Source organism: Lipophrys pholis (assembly GCF_963383615.2).
Source record: "Lipophrys pholis genome assembly, chromosome: 7".
NCBI classification, from domain to species: Eukaryota; Metazoa; Chordata; class Actinopteri; order Blenniiformes; family Blenniidae; genus Lipophrys; species Lipophrys pholis.
The window spans coordinates 6,636,803-6,661,957 of record NC_137638.1 but is presented as its reverse complement, the minus strand read 5'-3'; the positions used below and the strand labels follow the sequence as shown (position 1 = coordinate 6,661,957).

The following is a 25,155-nucleotide window of genomic DNA, read 5'->3' as shown; positions in this document are numbered from 1 at the left end:
AAAGTATTTTACAAAATGAGTGAAAATGTCACATTACAACTTCGGCGATTTGGGATTTTTCATGTGAAGGTGCCAAAACAAACCTTAAGAGTTCACGAGCCATGAAACTGGACGACCTGAGTAAACACTGATCTCTTCATGTGTCCAACATGAACACAGGAGGCGGCTTATCTGATTGGCTGTGGACCTTTAAAAAACTCTTCTCTCCAAATCGAGTTTTTAATGCTGCTGATTCATAAAATGTAGAAGAAGTCTTGGGCTTTTGCTTGAAAAAACTTAAATGTGTATTAGGTGTCAATAATGCTTTGTATTTTGAATTCAAACAAAGCTGCGACGCAGAATCTGAGATATGAATTTCATTATATTGAAGAGAAACGTGCGTTTTATGTAACGAGGCGATGAAAAAGATCAAAACGCTCAAAAAGGATTTATTTTATTTATTATTCATGCATGAAAACATGATTGAGGCTGAAGAAACTGAAGATCTGCTTTTGATTGAAATGCAGCTGAAAGTTCAAATTTAGAATTTATTATTTATTTGTTATCATGGTACTGGAAATACTCCAATTGAATATCTCAGGTTAATAAATTGAGACCAGGTGGGCGCCACTGCTCTTATAAGACCTATGCAACATTAAAAAAGGCCTTTCTGACACTTAGTTTTGTTTGAAGGGATTTGAACTCACCAATCTTCTCGTCAGCACAGCAGTCCGGTACGTCGGCCTCTATGGGCTCTGGAGCCGGGGTTTCTGGGACCTGGAGGAATTCCATTCTCCAAAACTACACAACAGAACACAGGAGTAATCAAACAGAGAAGGTGATTGACGACTTTTGCACCGCCGGAAGGACGCGGTTACCCTGACGACGCCGTCCGAGTGCCCGGTGACGATGACGTTCTGCGTGTCCCACTCGTTCATCTCGGACACGCAGCAGCAGAGGATCTGCTGGCTGCGGCCGGTGAAGGTGTTGGCGCTGGCGATGGGGCTGCCGTTGATGCTCCACACGTGGATGTAGGTTCCTGCGCAGGACACGATGTCCCCCTAAACACACACACACACACATGAATCCTCAGCTCCATTCACAACAGATCTCGTCCCGCAGACCGACTCTGCCACCCACCGTCAGCTCGTTGATGCACAGAGCGGAGACGGGCGCTCGGTGTCCCCTCAGCTGCGTGACGAAGGAAAACTTGTTGAGGTCCCAGATGATGCAGGTTCGATCCCGCGAGCCGCTGACCACGATGTGGTACGCCGACGACGCCGTCAGACACGTCACGGCGTCCGTGTGGCCCAGCAACGCCTGAGAGACCAGAGACAGACCAGAATGAACATATTTAGCCTTTTTTAGATCAGGGGTGTCACACATTTTGACTTTTGACAGGTACACCCAAACACAGCCCACGTCACCCTCATTTTATCAGCTCCTCAATTGTTCCCAGTCAAATTTTGAATTGATTTTACAATTTTAATCTTCACTTTCCGGGCGTTGGATGGTCAGGCCCCCGCAGGACATTGCTGACATACTTTGCTCCTACACCTCCACCCTCCGATCGGCAGACCAGAGTCTCCTGAAGGTCCCGAAGACCCGCTTTAAAACCTGGGGGGACTTTTCAGGCTGTAGCCCCGAGAATATGGACAGCACTGTGATTTTTTTTTTTCAAAACTGTGAAAAGCGCTTCATAAATAAACTTTACTGACTAATATTTTAGTTCAGGGAATTCAGAAATTTAAACACATTCCTCTACATCCGAAAAGACTCCGTGAATCACTCTTCGGTCCTGAAAGGAAAACTCTCTAACCGGAATTATTGATACCAAGGTGTTTTTGTTCCTCTCATGTTCCATCATGTGACTGTGTCGCTTCATTTGATTGGTCACATGGCATCAGGAGGCGGAGCCTGAGCCTGATCCATCTCCACCAGAGTGAAAATAATGAGATTATTTTAATACTGTATAAACCAGTCAAACGTAACGAGCAGGATTAGGCTTAAAGTGATGAAGTCAATGGTATGTTGCATGAATGAAATGTGTAAATGTTGTGGAGCATTTGAAGAGAAGTTCTCCACCTCTACCTGTTTAAGTGTGAGCGACTTGGCCCTCTCTTTGGAGTTTCCCGTCTCCCACACACAGATGGTGGTGGAGGTGCCTCCGGTCACCACCAGCTTCAGGTTGGGACAGATGGCGCAGAGGATCTGACCCCACTCTGACAGGCACTCGTAGACCACCAGGGCCTGAAACAAAGAGGGGGCGAGAGAGAGGGGGGAAAACTGAAGTCATTCTCTGGAGGAATTGTTTAATTTTACCTGAAAAACATTAAACAAACCTGATAAATCTAATAAAATGCTCCATTATTGACAAGTTAACCTGGATGAGAACCATCTGGACTCAAACTTGAAGGACAATGCAGTTTTAAATAAGCACCAGCAGGGGGAGCCACTGTCTTATTAATTTTTTTAAATTTTTTTTACCTCAACTTGTGAGTTTCAAGATCTCAGTTTTGGTTTGAGAAATAATTTTTCCAAGACATAAATGGACCAGATAGCTCTGGTAAACATTCACCTTGTCGGACTCGTAGTTTGCTGTCCTGCAGCTGAGGTCGGCGTAGCCCCAGGCGAAGGTTTTGCTCCACGTGGGGGGAATGAGAACTTTGTTCTCTTCCACAGCCAGGATGCCTTTGTCTGTGCTGACAATCTGTCCCACCGGCTCCTTCAGCTCTGGATGGGAGAGAAGAAGGAAGACGGTCAGACATCGTTCTCCAAAGGCAGAGCTCGAGTCAGCATGTAAAGAACATCCCCGAGTCACAACACTGCTGCTTCGTTTTGGCTGTTTTTGTTCAATGTATCATTCAATGAGGATGACTTGAAGTGTTACTGCATCTTCGAAACTAATTTACCTAAAAGGATTTGAGACTTTTTGCAGTGAATTGAACACACTTGACAGTTTTATCTTACAATAAAAATAGAAACACAGTTTTTTTGGAGTCTTTTCTATTATTACCTGGTTCAAATGTGTTTGAAATGACTATCATAATGTCATTACATGTGAATTAAAACATTTATTAATACATTTTTTCTGGTAATATGGAAACTAATGTGATGCCCGTTTAAGTTTTTTGAAATGAGTAAAATGCATTTTTTTGTCTATTATTTCATCTATATTATATATATAATATTACATTATAGGTGAGAACTTTACATACTGTCCAAAATTTGTGCCCAGATTTACTGTATCTAAAACAGAAACGGAGAAGGAGTGAGTGTGTGCGAGTCGTGACCTTTCACCTTTAACTGGAGCCAGAGAAGGTCTGAGATTGTCCAGATGATGGAAGAAGATCTTGTCGCTGTTGGAGCTCGGAGGCATTCCCGCTACGTCTCCATTCGCTTTACTGCGGACTCGTTTGGGAGGGTGGGGCTTCTTGAAGAGCTGAATCACACAAACACACACACACAACAAATCAGCTGCTGCCCAGAGAGACATGGACATCTACACGGTGTTTAAACATGGTGAGAATCTCCACGGATGAACCAAAATGTCAAGAATAATAAGAGTGGCTAAAATAAGAATTGAAGATGTCACCATTTTTCTACATATAGTTCTCAAAGTTCTATTGACATGAAATTTTCACCCACATAATATACACAAGCAAAGAAATCAAACCACTGATGTCCATAAATTAAGTTAGGTGTAATAATCATAATCAGACTATTTAACAGGAGGGAAAACTCCATGTTCTCGAGGTTCTGACCTGTTTGGGGATTTGCCCGAAGTTGTTGATGAACCCGATGGTGGCCGTCTCCTTGAGCGGGTCGTTGATGTTGTAGATGTCGACCTGGCCCTCGTAGAAGAGGTGGTGGAAGACGTTGACGGCCTCCACGGCCGGCGGGCCCTGCTGCTTGTAGCCGAAGATCAGGTCGATCCACTCGTGGAGGTGAGCCGACACGTAGTCGCACTCCAGCGCCTGCAGACAGACCGTGGTCAGCGCTCAGTCAAAAGCTCACATGCCTGTAACAGTGTGTCGGCTGCCCACCTCTCTGTGGACCCGGATGAACTCTCGGGGGTCTCCTTTGGCCCAGGGCGGGAGGATGACGTCGGCTAGTTTAGTTCCGTTCTGTTTGGCTCCTGGAGCAGAACAAAAAGAAAAACTACGGTCAACAAAGACGAAGCGAAACGTCTGGAAGTACCCGGACGTCTCCGGTACTGACCCAGGTCAAAGTTGTTGGAGTTGAGCAGGAACTCGGGGAGGTAGAAGAACTCGGGGATGAGCTCTTTGACGTCGGCCATGTTGTGTTTGGAGGCCGAGAGCCAGGCTTCACGCACGCTGTGGAACATCCTGTCAGCCAGGTCGAAGTGGCCGCCCTGCAAAACGCGTTCGACGCACGCAAGGAGATTCTTCAGTTTCCACCCGAAATACTCGACGGAAAACTCAGGAAGTACGGTTCAAACCTGAAGTCTGAGGAAAATCTGTGTGAACGGCTCCATGCGGACGAGATAGGAGGCCACGATCATGGCGGAGGAGTAGTGCGTGCCGTAGTGATACGCTGGAGTCTCACCTGGCGGGACAGAAATCAAAGACTAAAATAAGCTTAACTTGACGGTAAAATTCGATGTGTCTGTATGTGAACGAGGTAAGAGGTGTCTGCTAATCCAGTGTGGAGGTCTCACCGTTGGGGTCTTCCCAGTCCTTGTACCTCTTCTTGTACTGAGTGAGGCGGTCATCGGTCTGGGCACCCATCGGCTTGGAGAGGTTACGGAACGTCTTGGGGTTGTTCAGGTCCAGCTCCTGTTTATATATAAATAAAAAAAATAAAAAAAAACAATCATTGGATCATGAAATCATCATTGAAATCATTGGAAACAGTTTGGAATTAAATCTCATGACATAGAGATCAAAGCTGCCCCCTCACCTCTGAATCAAAGTCTGCGAGGATCCAGGGGAAGACGGGATACTGCATCAGGTCGTTGTACGACCGTCCTGCCAGCGTGTTCAGATGCATCAGGTACTGGAAGTTACTGATCTCTCCTCTCTGGAAACCAGATCAAAGTAGGTCTCATCAGATCCGACTGCAGAAGCCGTTTGTGCCACAACCCCAAATCAAAGCTCTTACCTCCCATCGCTGAGTCACCGACTTCTCACCCACCAACGTGCTGAGAAGTCCGGATCTGACCAATAGAAAGGCCGAGAGGATATTAGAAGTTTGAAAAAGCAATAATTTAAGTTTTGGTAACGTCAGAAATCAAGGAGTTACCCTTGTTCCACACTGGTGTTGGGCCTCTGTCCTGAAACCGACTCTGAGCTGTCAGCCAGTGAAGGAACCACGGCCAAGAACCTGCAGGAGACAAACAGGAACATTACATTCATCTGGAAGATCCATTTTTTATAGAAAAAAACAAACATGAATTCTGACAATGTGAATCAGAGCTGAGTGAGTTATTATCTTGTGGTACCACTCTGTGGAAAAGAGGCCATTACTTTACTAAGGACTTTACTAAGGCCCTGTTTACATTTTGGGTGTCCGTTTACATGACAATACTGTTTGGATACAGTGAAAATGCAACTTTTTGAAAACACTCCAACTCCTATATCCTTGGAAATGGGTTAAAAACACACATTTTTGAGAAAATGCTCTGATTCGTCTCAATGGAAACGGGGAAAACGCAACTTTTTAAAAACGGTCTGACTATGTCTCCGTGTGAAAGGGGGGGGAAACGCAACTTTTCTGAAACACTGCTACTGCACATGCACACCACGGCTGTAGTAAATAGTTCAATCATAAAATGTTTCCTCATGACTCCCAGTCCAGATTCAGACGCAACTTGGTCGTCTGTCCATACGGATGTCCGTGTACTCCCATTGTTATTGTTATATAATATTCTCTACACGCATGTGTATGTGGGGTTTCATTACAAAAACAACCAGCAGTGCCTACCCCTGGCCTGGCCTACTAACTACATCATTTTCACAGTTTCCGTGGAAATGGACAAAAGTTTCCTGTGTAAACGCGAAACTTTTATCATACGAAAATGCAAAAAGAGATGCGTTTTCACTCGAGATGTCGTCGTGGAGATGGGGAAACTTCCTGAGACTTCTTTGTTGGAGGATCAGCAGGTTAGACGCCGTCGTGTTTCCAGCTGCGTTCACTACCTTTGGTAAACTTTGTTCCGAACTCCTTTCTGGAAAGCCAGCAGGTAGTTTCTCCCGTCGGCCGAGAACACTTCCACCGCCATGGGCTGCAAGAAGAACACACCAACAGCATCTGAGTCATCAAAGTTACTCGTACTGAGAACAAACAGTTCCGAAAGTCCTCCACAACCCAAGCCTGTGGGGGTCAGCCTAATGTCTTCTCCCATCGAGAGGTTGCTTTCCCATTTTAACGTCTGAGAACAACCAAATTCATAATTTGTTGTTTGTGGTTTTCAGATGAATTGAAGTGTTTTCTTCCACTAAACCAGGAATACAAAAGCTCCCTGGATCCTTTCCTGCACAGGTGAACACGCAACAAGCAATAATGTAATAATTACATGATTGTTTTCATATAACAGAGTGCTTCCTCTTGTTATTCTTCTTATTAGCAGAATTTCAGAAGCAGAGCCGCTTGTTATTTTTCCTTCAATTTCTGGCATGTATGAAATATTCAAGGTTGTCAATCAATTAAAATTTTCTATAGATAACCGCAAAATTTCTGCCTTTTAATCCATCACGCTTTCATTCATATTTAGAATTCTGTCATTGTGAATTTGCCGAGCGTGGAAACGTCATCCAATACAATTCAATCTTTTGCAATTTGTATATTTTGATAGAAACACTTGATGTATCGTGCTGACCGACTGCAGTTCGTCCACCTCAGAACAGTTCCGATAAAGACACAAAATCTCCCACAGGCACCACCTAACCTGCTCCGTGTGCACTAGTTAAAGTAACTCTTATTTCAATGAGTGTGAGTGAGCGGGGTTTAATCTCACCTGCAGCAGGTAGCGCCTCTTGTGAACCTCCTTGATGTCCTCGTAGGCGAAGATGCTGCACGTCCTCTTCAGCTGACTCTGGCCTTGTCGGGCTCCTCTGGGGATGATGGCCTCGTGCAAACTGGACACACGGAGCGAAACACCGCTCAGGTCATCAAATACACCCGACGGTGTTGTGCATGTAGAAAATGTGGAAACGGTGTTTTGATCCTGCACATTGAGACTCACGGGTCACTGTTGTTCGGTTATATGAGAAATTACAGCTGCAAATATGTTACCTGCTGGCATTATATCTTTATACAGCTGGTGTTAAAGCATCATTAAAGTGGCTTGATACCTGAATTAAGAGCCTCTGGACCTTAGTTTCATTTACTCTAATTCAGGCCTTCAATCTTTGATGATTCTCATACAGTCTAATATTAATAGACGGCTGTATTTTTGTAGTAAATTGGCCTCATAAATCTCCTCATTGAAAAGAAAAAAAAGAAGAGAAGAAAGAACATCTGCTACAATCAAAAAAAAAAAAAAAAGAAGCCGAGTTAAAAGCAGTCTAAGCTCCTTTTTGGCTTTGCTCCCAGTTTTCTCCAAGGAAAAAAGTAGAGTGAGCTCCCTGAGAGGATAAATATGTAAAAGAAGCTTTGACGCATGCTCCATCAGCAGCATGACTTCATCCACACACACTGCAGCATCCAGAGGACTGAAGTCATGAAATCATCGTCTACTGTGAGTTTTAAAACACCCAGAGACCACGAGGGGATCAGATTACTGACGGGATGAAGGGCGCATTCTAAAGACACTCTGAAAGACTGTTTTGTGTGTCCGTTAAAGGAGCGGTGGGCAAATAAATGCTGATCCTTCACATATTTCCTGGTTATGCATTAAAATACAACCATTTGAACCACTTTACTCATATTCTGGAGAATTCTTTTTAAACCAGATGATTTAACTGGACTGGATTGGGTTGCTCCAGTGTCGTTTGTTAAATGCCGTGTCAGAAACATGGCAGTTTGAATGAGCGTTTGTACTTTGGCGGCAGCGTGTCGATGTCTCGGATCTCTCGGGACACCGTCATGGTGTAGCCGTCGATGACGTAGAAGTGCTCCTTCCCAAACAGCAGCAGACCCTCGCTGGTGTCCAGCCCCTGCACCCGGGCGCAGCGGTACATGTGCTGGATCTGGTTCGGAGGACGGGACGAGAAAACAGGTCAATGTGAGAAACATTATGAAAAGGCAGGATTGTGTTGAGAAGTCACTTGATGACACAAAAACCTGATAGAAATGAATAAATCAGAAAGGGAAATAAAATGATCTGTACTTTCTTTAGTGACTGCAAATAGTATGCAGTGTACAAGTGATTTTTGGCTTAAATCATATTGTGTAGCTATTTTCTCTCGCTCTGGTCTTTCTGGTGATGCTACTGACATACAGTGACACCTAGTGGCCCCAGGTAGTATAACAGGTATATTTTTCAATATTAAAATGCATGAGCAGCGAAACAACAAAAAAAGTGCCACTCATAGTCCGGACAAAACTATTTGGGTAAATTTACATTGTTTATGCAAAATATGCAAATCGAAGACAATAATTCATGAAAATGTTGCTGCTTTTCCATGTAAAATGCTCCTGTATTGTTTTAAAAGTATCAACAGTCCGTTAATTAAAAATAGTCCAACAAAATCATTTTGATAATCTCTTAACAATATGATCACATGTGTCTCCTCCCCGACCTTCTCCCCCTCCTCCAGGAGGCGCAGCAGTGATGTGTTGTCGGTCCTCTGCTCCTCCTCGGGACCGCCGGACTCCAGCAGCTGCTCCTGTAGCTGCTCCTGGCTGTCCTCGTCTGCACCGTCCGCCGTGGAGCGAGACCTCTTGAGAGGAGCCTTCACCAGGCCTGCAGAGCAGCACAGACAGGTTAGGGGGAGGAGGGGGCGGCTGAGCTTTCTCTGGCCTCTCTCTCTTCAACTCTGCACCTTTGACTCTGGCGATGGTGTCCTCTCCGTGCTCCGGCTCGTGCTGGGTGGTCTCGCCTTCCGTGCTGTGCTCCACAGAGTGTTGGTACATGCCGGGGTTTCCCGACAGGAGGCGCATGTAGTACTCCTTACTGTCGTAGCTGATGGCTCGTCTGTAGCGCAGAGGCTTCTGCAGGAGGAGGAAGGAGGAGGAGGTGAGACCCATTCTGGATATCAGGTAATGTAACCGTGTTTAATAAAGACAGATGAGGAAAAATAACTGCACTCAGTTTCCTCACACTCCGATCCAACATGTTTGCAACATGCAGCCAAAAAGAGAAATCCTTCAGAGATGTAAAACAGGTAGGCACGTTTACACGACAATGTTTCCAAGTGAAAACACAGCAATGGTGCTGGGAGCATCGGAAAATGCAACTTTTGGAAAATGGCGAATGAGGTGGAACTTTTAAAAAACTCTGTGTAAACGGGGAAAACACAACTTTTAGAAAACGCTCTAACTCCGTCACCATGGAAATTGACAAAGCGCAACTTTTTTTCTCTCCAGAACAACAAATGGGGCAAAATCTTAACTTTTCTACAGAGAAGCCGGAAAAACTTTTTCACTTGAAACATTGTCGTGTAAACAGGGTCTCATCCACTTCAGATTCAAAATAACCAAATATTAGTATGAAAATAAGCAGGTTGAACACAATCACACATAAAAAATTTACAGTTTTTCTGCCTGGAACTGTCAAGGCAAACATAAAATAGTTGAAAACATGCATAAACAATCAAAACTGCGTCAAACATGAAGCCGAAATATGACCACACATAGTCCATCTACTGGATTTAACCAGATTTATCTTCGCTGTTTAAACAGCAAGTTGGATGGAGGTGGACCAGGAGCTGGTATGAAGAGCAGATCAACTCCCTGAACAACTCAAACACCAGGACTTCTGACATCATCACCAAGTGGTGGAGAAAAAAAATCTTGATGAAGCTATAAGAAGGATGTTCCTCCACCTGGTCTGATGTGTTCTGATGAATTAGATTATTAGAAAGCACCACAGTCTTCTCTTTATGGACAACAATCAGGGTAAATAAAATAAAAGTCAAATAAATGTTTTAAAATAGGATACATATCAATTTTCACACATTGCTAGTATACGCAGGATGTCCAGTATATTCCCAAGAAAAGAGTTTTTAGATTTATTAGAGAAAACTCAGCTATGTCTTCAAAACCATAATGTAACACTTGTGGTTTATTCGATTTTTGTGATTTCTCTCCATAATTAACTAAAGTTCAGTTCTAAAATGTGTGCATCAGTTTTAAACTTCACCCATTCCCTTTTTGTTATTATTTCCTCTAAAAAATACCCCCGATTGAAAACAATTGCCTCCAGAGTTTCATAACAAACTACTGCCTGGGTCCAAACACTTGATTAATTCCCATGATGGGATAAATGTTACTGGGATTCCTGTGAATATTAACTGCAACAGTAACACATCAATAATCTTTTATTTTGAATGTGAGAGTTTTGCACACAGATCTTTACCGCCTAAATAAAAACTGAATCATGTTAAACTTGTCAAAAGATGCTGGATTCAGTTTGAGTCATTAGTTTTATGCTGTTTGTTGTAGATTGCATCAAATCAAACTGAAAAAAAGTGGCACTTGTATTCTGGAGAATACGGTACCGGCGATGAACGATGGGGAGTTCAGGAGGGTTAAGAGTCGAGAACTTTAGGTAACCTCTGCATCTCGTTCCAGTTCGGGTCGACTGGTCTGTTACTGACATGCAGACACACCAAACAACACCAGGCAGGACCAGGAGGTTGGGGGGTGGGTCCCCACAGGGGTGGGGGATGGAGGGTACCTGGGCACGGTCAGCCAGAGCTGAGGGTATTAAAGGCACCAGAGGGGGGCGGGAGGGCTGCAGAAGGCAAAGACAGAGCGGATAAACGTCTTGCAACCTCATGTTTTAATGCCACTGCATGGAATAAAGGTAAAATCGAAGCTGTACAAGTTCAGTTGTTTTTACGATATTTTCAGGATGGAGCAGCGCTGTGAACAAAAGAGTCCTTTCACTTCAGATTAGAAACGTTGAGCAGGTCCAGCTGAGTCCTGTTGCTCCACGCCGCAGACAGACAGCTTTAGAAAGGACTTTACGTATTATTACGTAAAGTGAAAATGGTTTCTACAAGCTTAAGAGATTAACCAAATAAAGAAAACTCAAGTCTTTAAGTGGGGATGTGATGAAAAAACTTTAAAAAAAGAAAGGAAACTGAAACACTGACAAACAAAGAGTCAATGACTTGTCATGATCATGAAGCCAAAATCCCCCGCGGCTTCTCCACAAGCATCGTTTCATGAGTTACGACGGCCGGGAGGAATTTGGACTGAAAGCCTGTACAGTGTCTAAACATAGGAAAACTTATAGACAGACATAAACGAGGGGCTGATTATTAAATATGAGTGACAAGTCACACATTCATCGTTGTTGCAAAAGACCGACCGGACTGATTCGATGATATGAGCTGCGTGATTTGCCTCACTGGGCCTTTCCTCCCACCTGTGCAGGGTTGGTGCTGTTCTCCATCTCGGGGATGTACGGGTAGTGGATGTAGAACATGTCGTTGCGAACCATCTTCTTCCTCATGCGGCACGGCCCCTCCGTCATCTCCAGCATGAACTTGTCCAGGTGGGAGCCGATGGGCGGCCCCCAGAGGCCGCGCTCCCGCAGCAGCTCGTACTCGATGGAGGACCACTCCTCCGTCACGTACTTCAGGGCGTTCTGCTGTCGCTGCGGGAGGAGGGAAAACAAACATCGGAGACTTAATACTGAAACTCAGGGGGTGTCACACATTTTAGTTATTGTTACGACACCCTTGATCCAACTACTGTTAACATTTCATTTTCCTCTATTCAGAAGTAAGTATTTTTTAAACTCAGTGAATCAGACTGGTGGATTTACCTTTGAAGAGTTTTTAAACTTCTTCATCTGACCATTTGATGACAGATATTCAATTTTAAAAACTGTTTAAATGGAGGATAGGATAGTTGATTAGTTTTACAGTATGACCAGACAGAAAAACAAAAACTTACGTTAAATTAGGATGTAAAGAGGAAAATGCAATTCTTTTTTCAGACAATTCTGAATAATCAAAGAGACTGAAGAGACATTTTTTCTAAAAATAAAAATAAAATCTGTTCAAAAACCAATTATAACTAACCTCTTGGTGCTCCTTGTACTGCATGGCCACCAGGTCTCTGACCACCGCGATGTGTGTGAACATCCACTGGAAGGTTTCCTAAAGGGGACAGACAGACTGCAGTGAACCACAGGACAGACAGACTGCGGTGGACCACAGGACAGACAGACTGCAGTGGACCACAGGACAGACAGACTGCAGTGGACCACAGGACAGACAGACTGCAGTGGACCACAGGACAGGCAGACTACAGTGGACCACAGGACAGACAGACTGCAGTGAACCACAGGACAGACAGATTGCAGTGGACCACAGGACAGAGATATTAAATGTGAACTGTTCTTCCGAACCTGTGCAGACAAGCTGTTCTTGTTCAGGCTGTTCTCCTTCTTGTTCCGACGGACCCCTGTCAGCTTGGACAGGCCGAAGCCGCTGCTGACTCGAGACAGCTTGGACTGCGTGGCCGGAGCCACGGCTTCTCCTCGACTGATGCACTTCTTCTCATGGACTGAAGGCGGGACGCAGAGAGAGGAGAGATTTATTACTCATCCTGATAGAGACACTGTTATTTCACTTTCCTCTCAACAGCTCCCCTTTGTTTCTGATAGGGAAATTTGATTTCCTGTTATTCTGAATTTAATCTTGAAAATAAATGTTTTGTGACATTTCAACATCATTCAACTTGGTTTTTATTCTCCATATTTATTCTTGACTTTTAGTTACTACTGTGACTGAGATGTAAAAAGCATCAGCTCTAATAAAAGAAACCGCAGCCACCCATCCAAACCGAGCAGCACTTCTCACCCAGGTGGTTCTGCCAGCTTTTCAGGGCAGGCTCCTCCAGGGCGGGCCGGGCCGTCACGATGTCCACGTGTCCTCTGTCGTTACAGGGCAGAGACACCTTGAAGATGTCTTCCAGCATCTGACGCTTGCTGTGCATCAGCTCCGTCCACACCCGGTTCACGGCCTTCAGCAGCAGCTGCCTCCCTGCAAGGAAACAAACACAAAACTGAAATACTGTTGTTGAGTGGCATGATCTGGTGAGGAGCCAATGGTGCGACGCTACAACCTGCAATGTTAAAACTGAAAATGTAGAAATCTAAATCCCCCTCCCCGGCCACTCTTGTTCCAGGAGGGAGCTCAGTTTGTTGTGAAGGCTTAATATGAATGATATGACATCACACTTTCCCTAACTCTGTACAACTCCAATGATGCTGGTGTCAAATAAGAAGCACTCCTAACCGACTGAATGCTGGCAGAATCAGCATTGCTAAGAAGAATGTGTTTTCTCGAAACTGGACCTGCAACAGCTGTCAAGATGACGATGCTGGTGTCAAATTACACACACCTGAAGCGGTGTTAAATAATTCATTTGAAAAAGCTGATCTCAGCGATCTGTTCGGAGGAAGTCATGTTGGCTTGACACCGACTTCTTGAAGGATGATGCAGGTGTCAAATCTTGGGAAGCTTATGTTCGCTGATCTCAGCTCGACACAGATTTTTTACAACCTGGCAATTCAATGATGCTGGTGCTAAATTACAAGCATTCGAGGATTCTGATTGAGGGATTCTGGAAAGTTACCAATAAAAAGAAAGGTGGACTTCAATCGGACTGAAGAGACAAAGAAGCTTCAATAACTTAGCGTGATAGATATTTAACATTCAGATTATTTGTTGTAAAAAGAGAAAAAAAAAAGGGCGTCTGAGCTGAACGTGGTCGAAAACAAACAACTCTCACCCTCGCTGACATCGTGACTGTGTGTGGCGTCGTGTTCATTCTCCGTGGGCATCATGACGTGCCACGTGGTCATCCTGGCCTCCGCCTCCAGACCGAAGCCCTCCACGCTGCTGCGGAAACACACACACACACACACACACACACACACACACACACACACACACACACACACACACACACACACACACACACACACACACACACACACACACACACACACACACACACACACACACACACACACACACACACACACACACACACACACACACACACACACACACACAAGCTCAGCTCACAATACTCAGAGACGGATTGTTTCCACGGATATCTGCGGAGGACGAGTCTCCTTTTGTGTGGCGTGAAAACATAATCTGTGTCCGCACAGCCACCGTACGTCTTCATCGTCTTCATATGAACCCAAACCCACAGACATGTGATCAGACTGGGAAAAAACTTCTATTCCATATATTCTGTGTGGCGCTACGATTAAAAGACTTTACCGCTGAGATTAATAAAGTGCATTCTAGTCTATACTATTCTATTCTATTCTACAGATGAAAATGTGATGAAATGTTTACCATCTTAAATTGTAATTTAAGCTTCCTAAATGTAACATAAGATACCATTTTTTGATAATGTGGGGTTTTTTGTGGGTCCAGGTGAACTTCTTTTGTTGGAAAATCACAAAAACAGCTCTCCTGCTCATTAACATTGCAAACTCCCACTTTAATCTTTTCACTGATGCGTTACATAACATCTGTAAAAACAATACTTAATCAGCCGTACAGAAACCGTCCCTGCTCTTACCTCCCGCTGTGCAGGCAGATGAAGCAGTGGGCCAGGCAGGCCACGAAGTCCTGGTCGTGGTTCCCGGGTCCGAGCACCAGGTTGCGGTTGACGGTGAGGACCCTCAGCGCGTCCAGCAGGGCCACCTGCTGAGCCACCGTCTTGTGGGGCCGGCAGAGCTGGTAGAGCACGGTGCGGTTCAGGCAGTGGTAGATGGTGTCGAGGGAGAGACCCTGCGAGCGCCGCTTGGACTGGAGGAGGAACGATGCGAGCAGAAGGTGAGAAAGCGAGATTACAGCGTGAAGGCGGGGAAAGCCGTTGTGGAAATACCTCCACAGAAAGAAGATTTGTTTGAGCTGAACTGGGTTAAGTAGTCAAGTAGCTGTGAATGTGGCTTTGTTACTGCTGTTATTTGAACGTATAGGACGGGATTTGTAAATATCCAACCCTCGATTTGTCCATTTCAGAGCATTTTCAGGCGAATACAATGACTTTCTCCTGTTACCTGTCCAATGAGCTGCACGATGAAGTCCACCACCAGCTTGGAGTCCTTGTTGAACATGCCCTGCCACAGCTTGTCCACCACCCGCTGGGTGAAGTAGAACACATTGTTGACCAGGATCTGATAACTGCCCCCGCTGCTGAGGGGCAGCGAGGCGTCCTCGCCTGAAAAAAGACACCAGGAAAACAGTGAACATCTCCATTTGCACACTCCAATATAACGTTATATACTGTATCTTTTCTCCAGGCATTTTTGGATTTCTTTGTGCTCTTCTTTTAAACTTTTTCTTACATGAATATTATAAAATATGTTAATAAAATTACAAAGGCGGTCAATCTAAATTGAAAAATAATCCGATATAAAAATTATTTAAAAAAACAAAAAACAGCAATAATTGCTCCAAAATAGTTAAAAAAAAGTTACTGCAAATATTTCTCTAATTTGTTCCGATTCTAATAAATTCAGTATATTATAAACAATTAGTGATAATTACCCAGAAAAATGAACCCAATAAGAAATCTAAAATTTTCTTCCTTAATAAAAGTGTTTTGACATTGTTTTTTTAAGATAAATGATGAATTCTTTATTAAATAAAATAGGGAGAAATAAATGAAATATGATCAAACCAAACAATAGTGTTTTTTTATTTAATTGTTTGTCATGCTGTTTCTTGTCCAACCACATCAATGGATAAGTTCATGAGAATTAAAGACCTTGAATCATAGCTCTAGTTTTCCATTTGCCTAACAAAAGATACCAGCTGCGTAGATCTGTCATCGAAAACTTAAGTCTGTAAGGTGATTTTAAATGATTCTAGTTAAATATATTGACACGATGCTGTTAAAGAAGATGAAGATGTGTGTATGAACTGTGGCAGTCTCAGTTCTGACCGAGCAGGACGTCGGCAGCCAGCAGATGCTCCATGACGCCGTCCAGGATGTTGGACTGGAACTCCTTCTGCTGAGTTCTGGTGGATCGTTCAGGGGAAGCCTGAGAAAAATAAATACAAGAACACAGAAAAGTTAGCCAGGCTTAAAGGTCACAAACATAATTTAATACATCTACAACTTTAAAGAGTCACTGATGAGCTGGTTTGTTCTAAATAATCCCCCCTCTAATAAAACAGGTTGGATTAGCAGTTACAAGCACTAATGATGGAGTTCCTCAGGGTGCCGTGTTAGGATCAATACTGTTCATGTTATAGGTGATTTCTGAGGAAATGTTCTTGTTGATGATGTAGATGACACTATATCAATATACTGATGTTATTATATTCTTCAATAATGGGACTTCACACAATTCAGGTTCGATCTATTAGGAGCAATAATTTCAGACATGTAAATCATAATTTACATATTTCTATGACTACATATATAAATAATTATAATCACAGTTTATGTATAAATGCATCAATATGCCTACAGCTTGAAAACCTCAAAGTTCTTGAAATGTACTGAATTTAATAAAAACAAATGTACAAAGATCAACAGAGATCAAACCTTTTCTTTTCTTTTTTACTTTCTTAGTTGAAAAAAGAAGATAGTTCCATTTGCAAGGAAATCAAAGAGAGAATTTTGAACATTTTGCCCAAATGTTTTATTTTTCCCAAATAACAGGCAGTTAATTATCTTGCCTTGTATTGGCCTTCGTTGACACACATTAACATTGAGATGCTTGTTGAGATAAAGTGTTCCTGATGGGATTAGGAGAGGAAATCTAAGCATATGACTGGTTCTAACAGAAAAGGTTTGTGAGGGTGTTTCTAGAATGTAATCAATAATCAAATATGAGCATCCCTCTAAAGTCCCTTTATATTCACAACATTTCACAGCCTCAATAAGGAGCTCTCTGATAATTGCCCAGCAAACTTGGACAAAGCAGTGGGCTATTGGTCTTTACGCTTCAAATGAACAGCGTCACACGATATTAATTTGGATTTATTAGCCCTGTTAACACAAGATACTTTCAGCTTTCCAGACAAACATTAGAAATCACAAATCATTTAATTACTGACTGGTGATCGGCAGCTACGTCAAACCAAACTGAAGTCTAAATTGATGTTCTGTGAGATGTGAGATGTGTCTGTGACGGGTTCACCACAGCAGGCGGATGTTCTGACCTCCAGCAGCATGTCGATGATGGGTGTCTGCTTGCTGGCTGGAGTCATGCACAGGTTGTCCATGATCAGGACCCTCATGAAGTCGAAGACGTACTTCTTGGCCGGGTGGTTGGTCAGGGACGTCTTGGAGCCCACGTTACAGTACTCAGACTGGCTGCGGTTCATTCCAGAATCTCCGGCGAAGGCCTTGAACTCCTCGATGGGAGACCCGGCTTCATCGTCCAGGTCACTCACCTGGGGGGGTGGATTAATTTAGGTCATATTTTTTTGTTTATTTTGGTTAGTCCAACACGGTTAAACATGGTCATTTGAGGTTTTTCATCAGAGGTGTCCCCTGATTGTAAACAACACACTAAACACAGTCACATTTTAGGCATAATTTGATCAGATATCAGAGAAGACGGGCATTTTTTATGTAGCTGTAGGCTGCAGTAACTGGCAGGAAACCTGTCCGGACCTCTCATTTTATTGTTTCTCTGCTGACCCTGAGAGAAGGGAGAGATGGATTGCAGTAGTGAGGAGGGAACTCCAGACTCTGCAGAGCCCATTTCTTATCAGGTTGGTAGTTTGTTTCTATGTGGACAGTGTTTATGGCTCAATTGCAGAAGTTAGTCTCTCCTGCTCCGGGGCTGAAGCTGTCCTCACATGGGTTAACTCCGTTGCTTCACAGCAGTCGGGAAGCAGTGTCGTGCTCAGCACCCGTAGAATTTATTTGCCATTAACTCTATACATGTACAGCTCTTTGTATCTAAGCTCGACCTGCTCCGGTCACCTGCTTCTCTCACTGTTCCTCCCACACACATGCTTGTTCCCTCATGCACACCAGTCAAGCAAACTACCGGGAGGGAACAGATTTGGTTCTCTATGTCAGTTTATCCACATATCTTTGCTTACTTTCTCCATCCAGATGACTCACAGCTGTGGACATCGTTACTGTGTGGCTCCTGACATATTTAACACACTTAAAAATTCATTTATCACTCCTGCTAACTGTTGTTTTATGATACCGCAAAGGTCCAAAATGGCGGCACAATACATGACTTTACTTTGTCACGTGGGTTAAAAAACCTCAATAGTACTGTATCTTTAAAAAAGATGTTATTAAAAGAGCCTGTAGGCCAGATGGAGACTCAAAATGATTAATAAGCTACAGTTTCTACGGCCCAATAATAGACAACTACAGTAAAACTGCTGAAGTTCAGTAGGACTGCTGTGATGGTCGTCTCTCATGAAAAACCTTCTCATTGTAAAAGGCATTAGAGTAACGGGGACACCTACCATCTCAGAGTAGGGCCTGATGTTGAAGGGGAAGACTGAGGCTGCCAGCGCACACAGGAACTCGGGGCTGTGCCACATGGGCCCCAGGTCGGGCACGTTGTGGTAAAGGTACCTGAAGAACTGCATGAGAGTGACGGGGTACTCCCTGAGCCAGGAGCCCTCCTCCTCCGACTGCCACGGCTGCAAGGAAGCCAACATGAGCAACACGTCAGGCACGGGAACCAAATAAAGATTCTTAATGCAATTAGAAGATATGGTGATTGTAGAATGTGCGTGTAGATGAGCGTTATTGCAGTGAAACAAGCTGGAGGAAAATGGCCCATCAAATGGCCAATCAGAGTATTATTTTCACAGAAATAGACAGGGAGAAGGTAATTTTCCAGTATATTTCTCCAACATACCTTTTTATGGTCATTTATCATTTTCATACTGGTCGTTCATGTTGGTCCTCAGTTTATCATCCGTCATAAATAAAGTCCAGTCTTCCTGAAGTTGGCGTCAATCAATGCACTTTAAACTGCACTTAGCCTGTCCGAGTGCAGCATCATGCTTGTAATTTGACACCTGGCGCTAATGCTACTTGCAACATGAAACTTTCCACTTTGGCTCATCTTTGTGTGAATGTGTTTGGTCTTTATGAAACCGGCCGGTCCTCACCAGGTTGAGCATGCTGCGCAGCATGGCCAGCAGCAGGAAGGCGGCCTCGGTGCACACGCTGTGGATGGAGCCCACCACCGTCCCGCTGGACGCCGGCATCCCGAAGATGAAGGTCCAGATGGAGTCCAGGTCGAACTGAGAGAGCAGACACACACTGGGTAATAGATTTTCACGGCATCTTGCGATTTCTCAGACATTTTATGGAAGAAATGAAGGACAAAAAAAGTTTGGTATACTAACATGTACCTGCAGGCTGTCCGGCAGCTCGATGACAGGCTGCTGCAGGAACAGAGCCATGAGCAGGAAGTACAGCTCGGGCACGTTGGTGTGCTTCGGCAGCAGAGTCTGCATCACGGGGAATCCTGGGAAGTGGCAGGCGTCCCGGTTGATCTCGCGCAGCGTTGAGCGCCCGCCGGCACTGCGGCCCACGTTAAAACCTAAACGCAGCGGTTATAGAGTGAGAATCCTCACAGACTGGATCAACCCAAACACCCTGAACACAGACTGTGGCTGCAGGCTGAGAGAAGCAGGATTATACAGGAGGATCCAACTGTGCCGTCTAAAGCAGGGGCGTCAAACTCATTTTAAATCGGGGGCCACATACATCCCAATTTCATCTTTAGTGGGCCGGACAGGTAAAATAGAACTTTAATAGCGTTTAAATTTAAACTGAAGAGATTTTCTTTGTTGTGGCGCAGAGCATATATGATGAAAATGTCTTTATTTTTGCAAAATGCTTCATAATTACAACCAAAAATAACTAAAATCTCAACATAAAGCCAATTTTAATGATACTTTTGGTGTAAAATACTGTAAATTCTCCAAAGAATTATATTGCTGTTGTATTATGTATCTTATTATAAACTCACCCTGACAGCATGGCTCTGAGGCGAATGCTAGTTTGCTATCTTTGATGGCAACATCATCGATATCTCAGCTTGTTTTGTGTTAAAATAAAACTGTGTTAAAAAGTCAATGGTTTGTGAAAGTCCTTTTTTTCAATTTTCTGGGTCTTTTCCCCTTTTTCTTACAGGCCTGTTTTGGCCCACGGGCCTTATGCTTGACACCCCTGATCTAAAAGGTTGAATGTATGTTTCACGCTGGGAGTCAAACAACAAATCTGAAGGAAACTAAGGGTTTCCAACTCAAAAGATTACCTAAAAAAAATTGTACCTAAATTACCTAAAAAAAAACAGCATTGACTGTTCAAAAATGATAATAATTGTTGGCACTGAACTATGAAAATACAAAATTGCGATACTGGCCTGAAAAAAGCTGAAGCTAAAATGAGAACCGTTCAAAACAGGTAACCAAACATATAGAAATGAAGTAGAACAAGCCTTGTGGATAACATTGGTAGCTGGAGGTAAAAAAAAACAAACATCTGAAGTTTTTTTTCCCCCAAAAAAGACAGCGGGAGAAAAATAAATAAGCTTTAATTAACAACATTGATGAATATGCTTTAACTGAGTAATTTCTGTGATTGGCAAAGCTTTTTTGACAAAAAATCTGAGACACTTAGATTTTGGATTAAGGAGATTAAAACCTTAAAAATTAACTGGGACGTTTCAGAGTCTGAAAAATTAAAATTGACGGCAAGTCAAAAACAGCCAGCAAGTCAGTTGATCATAAAAATGTCTTAAAAAAGAAAAAGAAAAAAAGAAGATAGAAACAAAGGTAAACTAAACATTTGGTTGTGAATCAATATATTTGTGTTGAATAATTTCTAACAGTGTTGAGCTAAAAAAATAAAATAAAAAAAAGAATGTTGTAATGGGGTTAAACACCTTCCAGCAGGTCAAAGAAAGTAAAATAATGCCTTGCTTTGGTTGTTTCAAACTCTCTAATAAGCCAGGCTACTATTCAGGAACAGTGATTCTCAACAGGAAAACTAACACAAATTAGAAGTGTGTGTCATCAGAATTATTTCTAATAAAACTCCTTCTTGTTGTGGGATCGTCCTACATAAAACCAGCAGATTTCCCCCATAAAATGTATTGTTAATGCTGTATAAAAAAGGATTTAATGCTAGAATTCAATTTCAAAATATCAATAAAACTTAAACTGAAAGCTTTTTTATTCCAGCCTCTTATATTGCAACAATGGCAGATTTTGTTTATATTTTACGATTTATGGTGGGCTGATCTGCTCCATAATAGTCTCTGTTTTACATTAACATTTAACAAATACAAATTTTTTGACATTTTGAATTATAATACAGTCATTAGACTGTGTCCACAGTTTTTATATATGTGGTAAGTTATGACATGTAGACTTTATACAGCTCAAGAGATTTTTTTTTAAACACAAAAGCAGCTAAATAAACCCCCAAAATACCAATTTTGGATAATTTATCTATGCATTCAAACATTTACCCCCCCCCCCCCAAAAAAAAAATGTTTCAGTTCCGTTCAGTGTGAAGTCATAGCTTTGTAAAAATGCAACTGTGAGCTAACTAGTTTACATTATAAATAAGGAATGTTCAATGTTTCTGTATGAACTTGTTATATATTGGAAACATTTCGACTTTACGCAACTTGAAGATGCAAGTTTAGCATTTTATTCTATTAAAAGCAGGATACGCAGATATTCCTTATATAAAATCTAAGCTGTCCAGTCAGTTCTAATCTGCTGATTTCACAAGGAAGAGCTCCCATAGTACCAGATTACTTCCTCACTGCAATAAGCCAAGCAGCTCAGACCCATTTGAAGAGTTTTGAGGACGAAACCAGTCGAGAACCACTGTTCTAGGAGGAACTATGGAGAGCAGGGGGGCACAAACAGTAGAGAGGACCAACCCTTGGCTCTGCGGCACACAAACTGAGCGGCTTTGTGTTTACTGAAGGACGGCCAGCTCCGACGGAGGGCGCTGCCCGAGTGAGGAGAGGCGTCTGCTGCCGTCAGCCGCGACACAACACACAGTGTTTACAGCAGGAACTGACATTTTCAGAGACGAGCTACATTCACCCCCCTCCCGCAACGACTCACCCAGCACGGTGCCGATCTTGTTGGTGAGGACGGAGTCGGTGTGGTCCAGCCAGCCGCCGCCGCACAGGCCCTCTTTGAAGCGGTTGAGGATGGACTGGTTGGACAGCAGCACCACCAGGATCCACAGGGCCGCCGTCACCGTGCTGGAGTGGAGGTGCTCCTCCATGAACATCAGCAGCCAGTCGAAGCCCAGCGTCCGCACCAGCTCGTCACACGCCCTGGGGGGGGGGGGGGAATTATTTCTTAATTATCATGGAATAAGTGCATTTTAGATTGAATTCTGATTTGGAATTGACTCTAACTCTTTATAGTAAACTAGCAGCCCATGAGGGCTGTGCCTTACTGTGCGTTCACTGTGCACTTCTCCTTGGTGGTGAACAGCAGCCTGAGCAGGTTGTCCAGCAGCCGGTTTCTCAGCAGGATAAGGTTGGCCGACAGGAGGCCGCCGAAGTCGTCCTCGTTCCCTGGAATGGGGAGGAAAATTCAGCTTTTAGTCATCCAATAGGTCTTTTCAATGTGAATAACTTTAGCATGAGCATCTCCTTTACGGTTACCTCCGTCCAGCTTTTCCTCGTTGTTGATCTCCATGACGACAAACTTCTCGCACACGGCGAATGTGGGCAGAGTGGACGAGATGAACTGGCCGAACCTGAGGAGATGAAAACATTCCAAAGTTTCTGATAGAAAGTGATAAAGATTAAGTAGGGGACAAAAAGGAAAAATAGTCTCTTCAGAGCTCTGAGGGTGATCCTGGACGTCCAGATGACCAGCATCACTTCGTGTAGTTGCTCACCGCAGCAGGTCGTACGGGTTGGGGAAGCCCTGCAGCAGCAGACTGAGCACGTTGCTGATGGCGGCCACAGTGGGCTGAGACAGCGAGGTGTCCCTCAGGGTCAGCAGCAGCCTCGGGATCAGCTGGAACTCCCTCAGTAATTTGGCGTTTTTAGCCGCCTCGCTGCGAGAAACATCAGTGAACAAATCACATCAGCATCAAATCCCAACGACTGGAAGAAAAACATCCCGATCTGTGGTACTTGCCTGGATTCTGTCAGCAGTTCGATGAAATGCTCGAACAGAGACAGATGGAGCTCGTAGGGAGCGTGGAGCCACACCTGAGGAACAGAAGAAGCCAGGTTAAGAAGACAACAGCAGCTCCCGGCGATGAGAAGCAGCCGTTTCGCCAGGAAACCTCAGATCTTCAAGGTTTAACAGCAATTTCCTCAACCATTCCCATTATTATGTACTTTTGACCCACATTTACTGTGTTGACACTTTTGCCTTTTCAAACCTTTATATTGGGGTGTCAAAGTCATATAGCGGGCCACATGCAGCACAATTTGATCACAAGTGGGCCGGACCAGGAAATAACTGCATCATAAGATATAAATGCCTACAACTCTAAATCTCTCGTTGTTTTATTTCCCAAAAAAAGCATTAACATTAACATATTTTTTTTTACAGCAGTCAGATTTCGTCGAGCTGGATTGGATTCTCTGGTGGGCCACTTCTGGGGATGTTTTATCATCCCTGTTTTAATAAGTGGTATCCACTTGCAGGATACTGAATTTACCCTGGAAATCCATCTCATCTAATCTACCTGCGACGAAGGCCTGTGTGCAAACATGTGATCTTACCTCGAAGTCACAGAGCAGGTCCTGGAAGGCGGTGGAGTTGGGGATGATGGAGGTCTCGTGGCCGCTGTCCACCGTTCCCACCAGGGAGAAGGTGAGGTGGAGGATGTGGCTGTTGAGCAGCGAGCGCTTCTTCTTCAGCAGCATGGCGAGCAGCTGCAACACAAATGGCGTTTTGAGTGGAAATCGCAGCGACGTCAGAGGTCGAGGTGACCAGAGAGTGATGGGAATGGGACAACAGAACGACAGTGGAAAAAACTAAACTAAACAGCAGGTTATTCACATAAAACTGGCTGAAAACAACTGGACTAAACGGGGACGGTATTTACTAGGAGAAACACAATATTAAGTAAAAGAGCGGTAACATTGAGGATTGTAAAAAAGATATTTTTAATAAATGTGAGCACTTACATAAATGGAGTCCTTCCAAGTAACAGTGCTCTTTCTCTTGCCCCTTGATTTACAGCACCATTAAATAATTACATCATTTTTGTGCGTTAATCGGTGTAAGTTGGACTTATTGTATATTGATTTAAAGTTCGGTCATTCTGAATTTGCAGAGCCTGAATGCGGCTCCATCAATCTTTTCCCGTGTGCAGACTGAGCACAATGAAACATTTTTAAGCTTTCCGCTTTGTTTCCGGTTAGCTCACTCTCACCTGGTAGCCTTTGATGCGCTCCATCTCCTTACTGGCCAGCGGGTTGCTCTTGACCACGCACACTAAAGCTTTAACAGCGGCGTACAGCCCCTCGACGTCCGACGCCATGGCGACCAGTCCCAGGATGGCCGCGGCCCCGCCCACGTATTGCAGGCTGGAGGCCACGGGTTTGGGCACAAAAGCACGGACGCCTGAAGAGCAAAAGATAAAAGTGTGTTTTATTTCAGCGACGCTGTCAGGCTGTTGTGGACGGCGGGGGCTGCCGGGTTTACCTAAATATCCGATGACGGCGGCTCCCACGGTGCGCGCCGGCCCGTTCAGGTGTCCCGCGGCGTTGTGGATGAGTTTTACTGGAGTGGCATTTTCATGGGAGGACACGGCGAGCTGGAGAAGAGGAAGACGTTCAGCGAGGAAATACAGACCCACGTTACACACACAAATAACGATACCGTCACTGACTGGGATCAATCAATCCCGTCAGGAGGGGACAAACACAATATCACACTTTTATTAACTCATTTCACATTTGTTTACACAAGGCATGTCAAATACATTTTATTTCAGGGGCCACATACACCCCAATTACATCTTGAGTGGGAGGGACAGGTAAAATAGTGCCATAATGACCCTTACACTTAAAGTACAAAATTTCTTTGTGTTGTGGCGCAACTAAAA

General features: G+C 43.8%; 1 protein-coding gene across 1 annotated transcript in view; it reads right to left on the bottom strand.

Annotated features, from left to right (window-relative positions):
• Positions 1-25,155, bottom strand: part of wdfy3 (WD repeat and FYVE domain containing 3) — a 74,249-nt gene that overhangs the window by 7,841 nt on the left and 41,253 nt on the right. The window contains exons 23-61 of the mRNA XM_080466530.1: positions 24,753-24,864; positions 24,481-24,671; positions 23,825-23,977; positions 23,225-23,302; positions 22,984-23,141; positions 22,745-22,839; positions 22,534-22,654; positions 22,191-22,408; positions 19,439-19,639; positions 19,203-19,390; positions 18,546-18,725; positions 17,268-17,501; positions 16,039-16,138; positions 15,152-15,312; positions 14,668-14,897; positions 13,858-13,967; positions 12,924-13,106; positions 12,470-12,627; positions 12,141-12,218; positions 11,480-11,710; positions 8,928-9,096; positions 8,685-8,848; positions 7,984-8,132; positions 6,959-7,079; positions 6,141-6,226; positions 5,245-5,325; positions 5,104-5,158; positions 4,903-5,022; positions 4,661-4,778; positions 4,442-4,548; positions 4,201-4,354; positions 4,026-4,117; positions 3,744-3,956; positions 3,280-3,421; positions 2,558-2,712; positions 2,071-2,229; positions 1,120-1,299; positions 858-1,040; positions 687-780 (exon numbers count right to left, since the gene is read on the bottom strand). Of these exons, the coding sequence (XP_080322656.1) occupies positions 687-780; positions 858-1,040; positions 1,120-1,299; positions 2,071-2,229; positions 2,558-2,712; positions 3,280-3,421; positions 3,744-3,956; positions 4,026-4,117; positions 4,201-4,354; positions 4,442-4,548; positions 4,661-4,778; positions 4,903-5,022; positions 5,104-5,158; positions 5,245-5,325; positions 6,141-6,226; positions 6,959-7,079; positions 7,984-8,132; positions 8,685-8,848; positions 8,928-9,096; positions 11,480-11,710; positions 12,141-12,218; positions 12,470-12,627; positions 12,924-13,106; positions 13,858-13,967; positions 14,668-14,897; positions 15,152-15,312; positions 16,039-16,138; positions 17,268-17,501; positions 18,546-18,725; positions 19,203-19,390; positions 19,439-19,639; positions 22,191-22,408; positions 22,534-22,654; positions 22,745-22,839; positions 22,984-23,141; positions 23,225-23,302; positions 23,825-23,977; positions 24,481-24,671; positions 24,753-24,864 (5,722 nt within the window). The remainder of the gene's footprint in view (positions 1-686; positions 781-857; positions 1,041-1,119; positions 1,300-2,070; positions 2,230-2,557; positions 2,713-3,279; positions 3,422-3,743; positions 3,957-4,025; positions 4,118-4,200; positions 4,355-4,441; positions 4,549-4,660; positions 4,779-4,902; positions 5,023-5,103; positions 5,159-5,244; positions 5,326-6,140; positions 6,227-6,958; positions 7,080-7,983; positions 8,133-8,684; positions 8,849-8,927; positions 9,097-11,479; positions 11,711-12,140; positions 12,219-12,469; positions 12,628-12,923; positions 13,107-13,857; positions 13,968-14,667; positions 14,898-15,151; positions 15,313-16,038; positions 16,139-17,267; positions 17,502-18,545; positions 18,726-19,202; positions 19,391-19,438; positions 19,640-22,190; positions 22,409-22,533; positions 22,655-22,744; positions 22,840-22,983; positions 23,142-23,224; positions 23,303-23,824; positions 23,978-24,480; positions 24,672-24,752; positions 24,865-25,155) is intronic.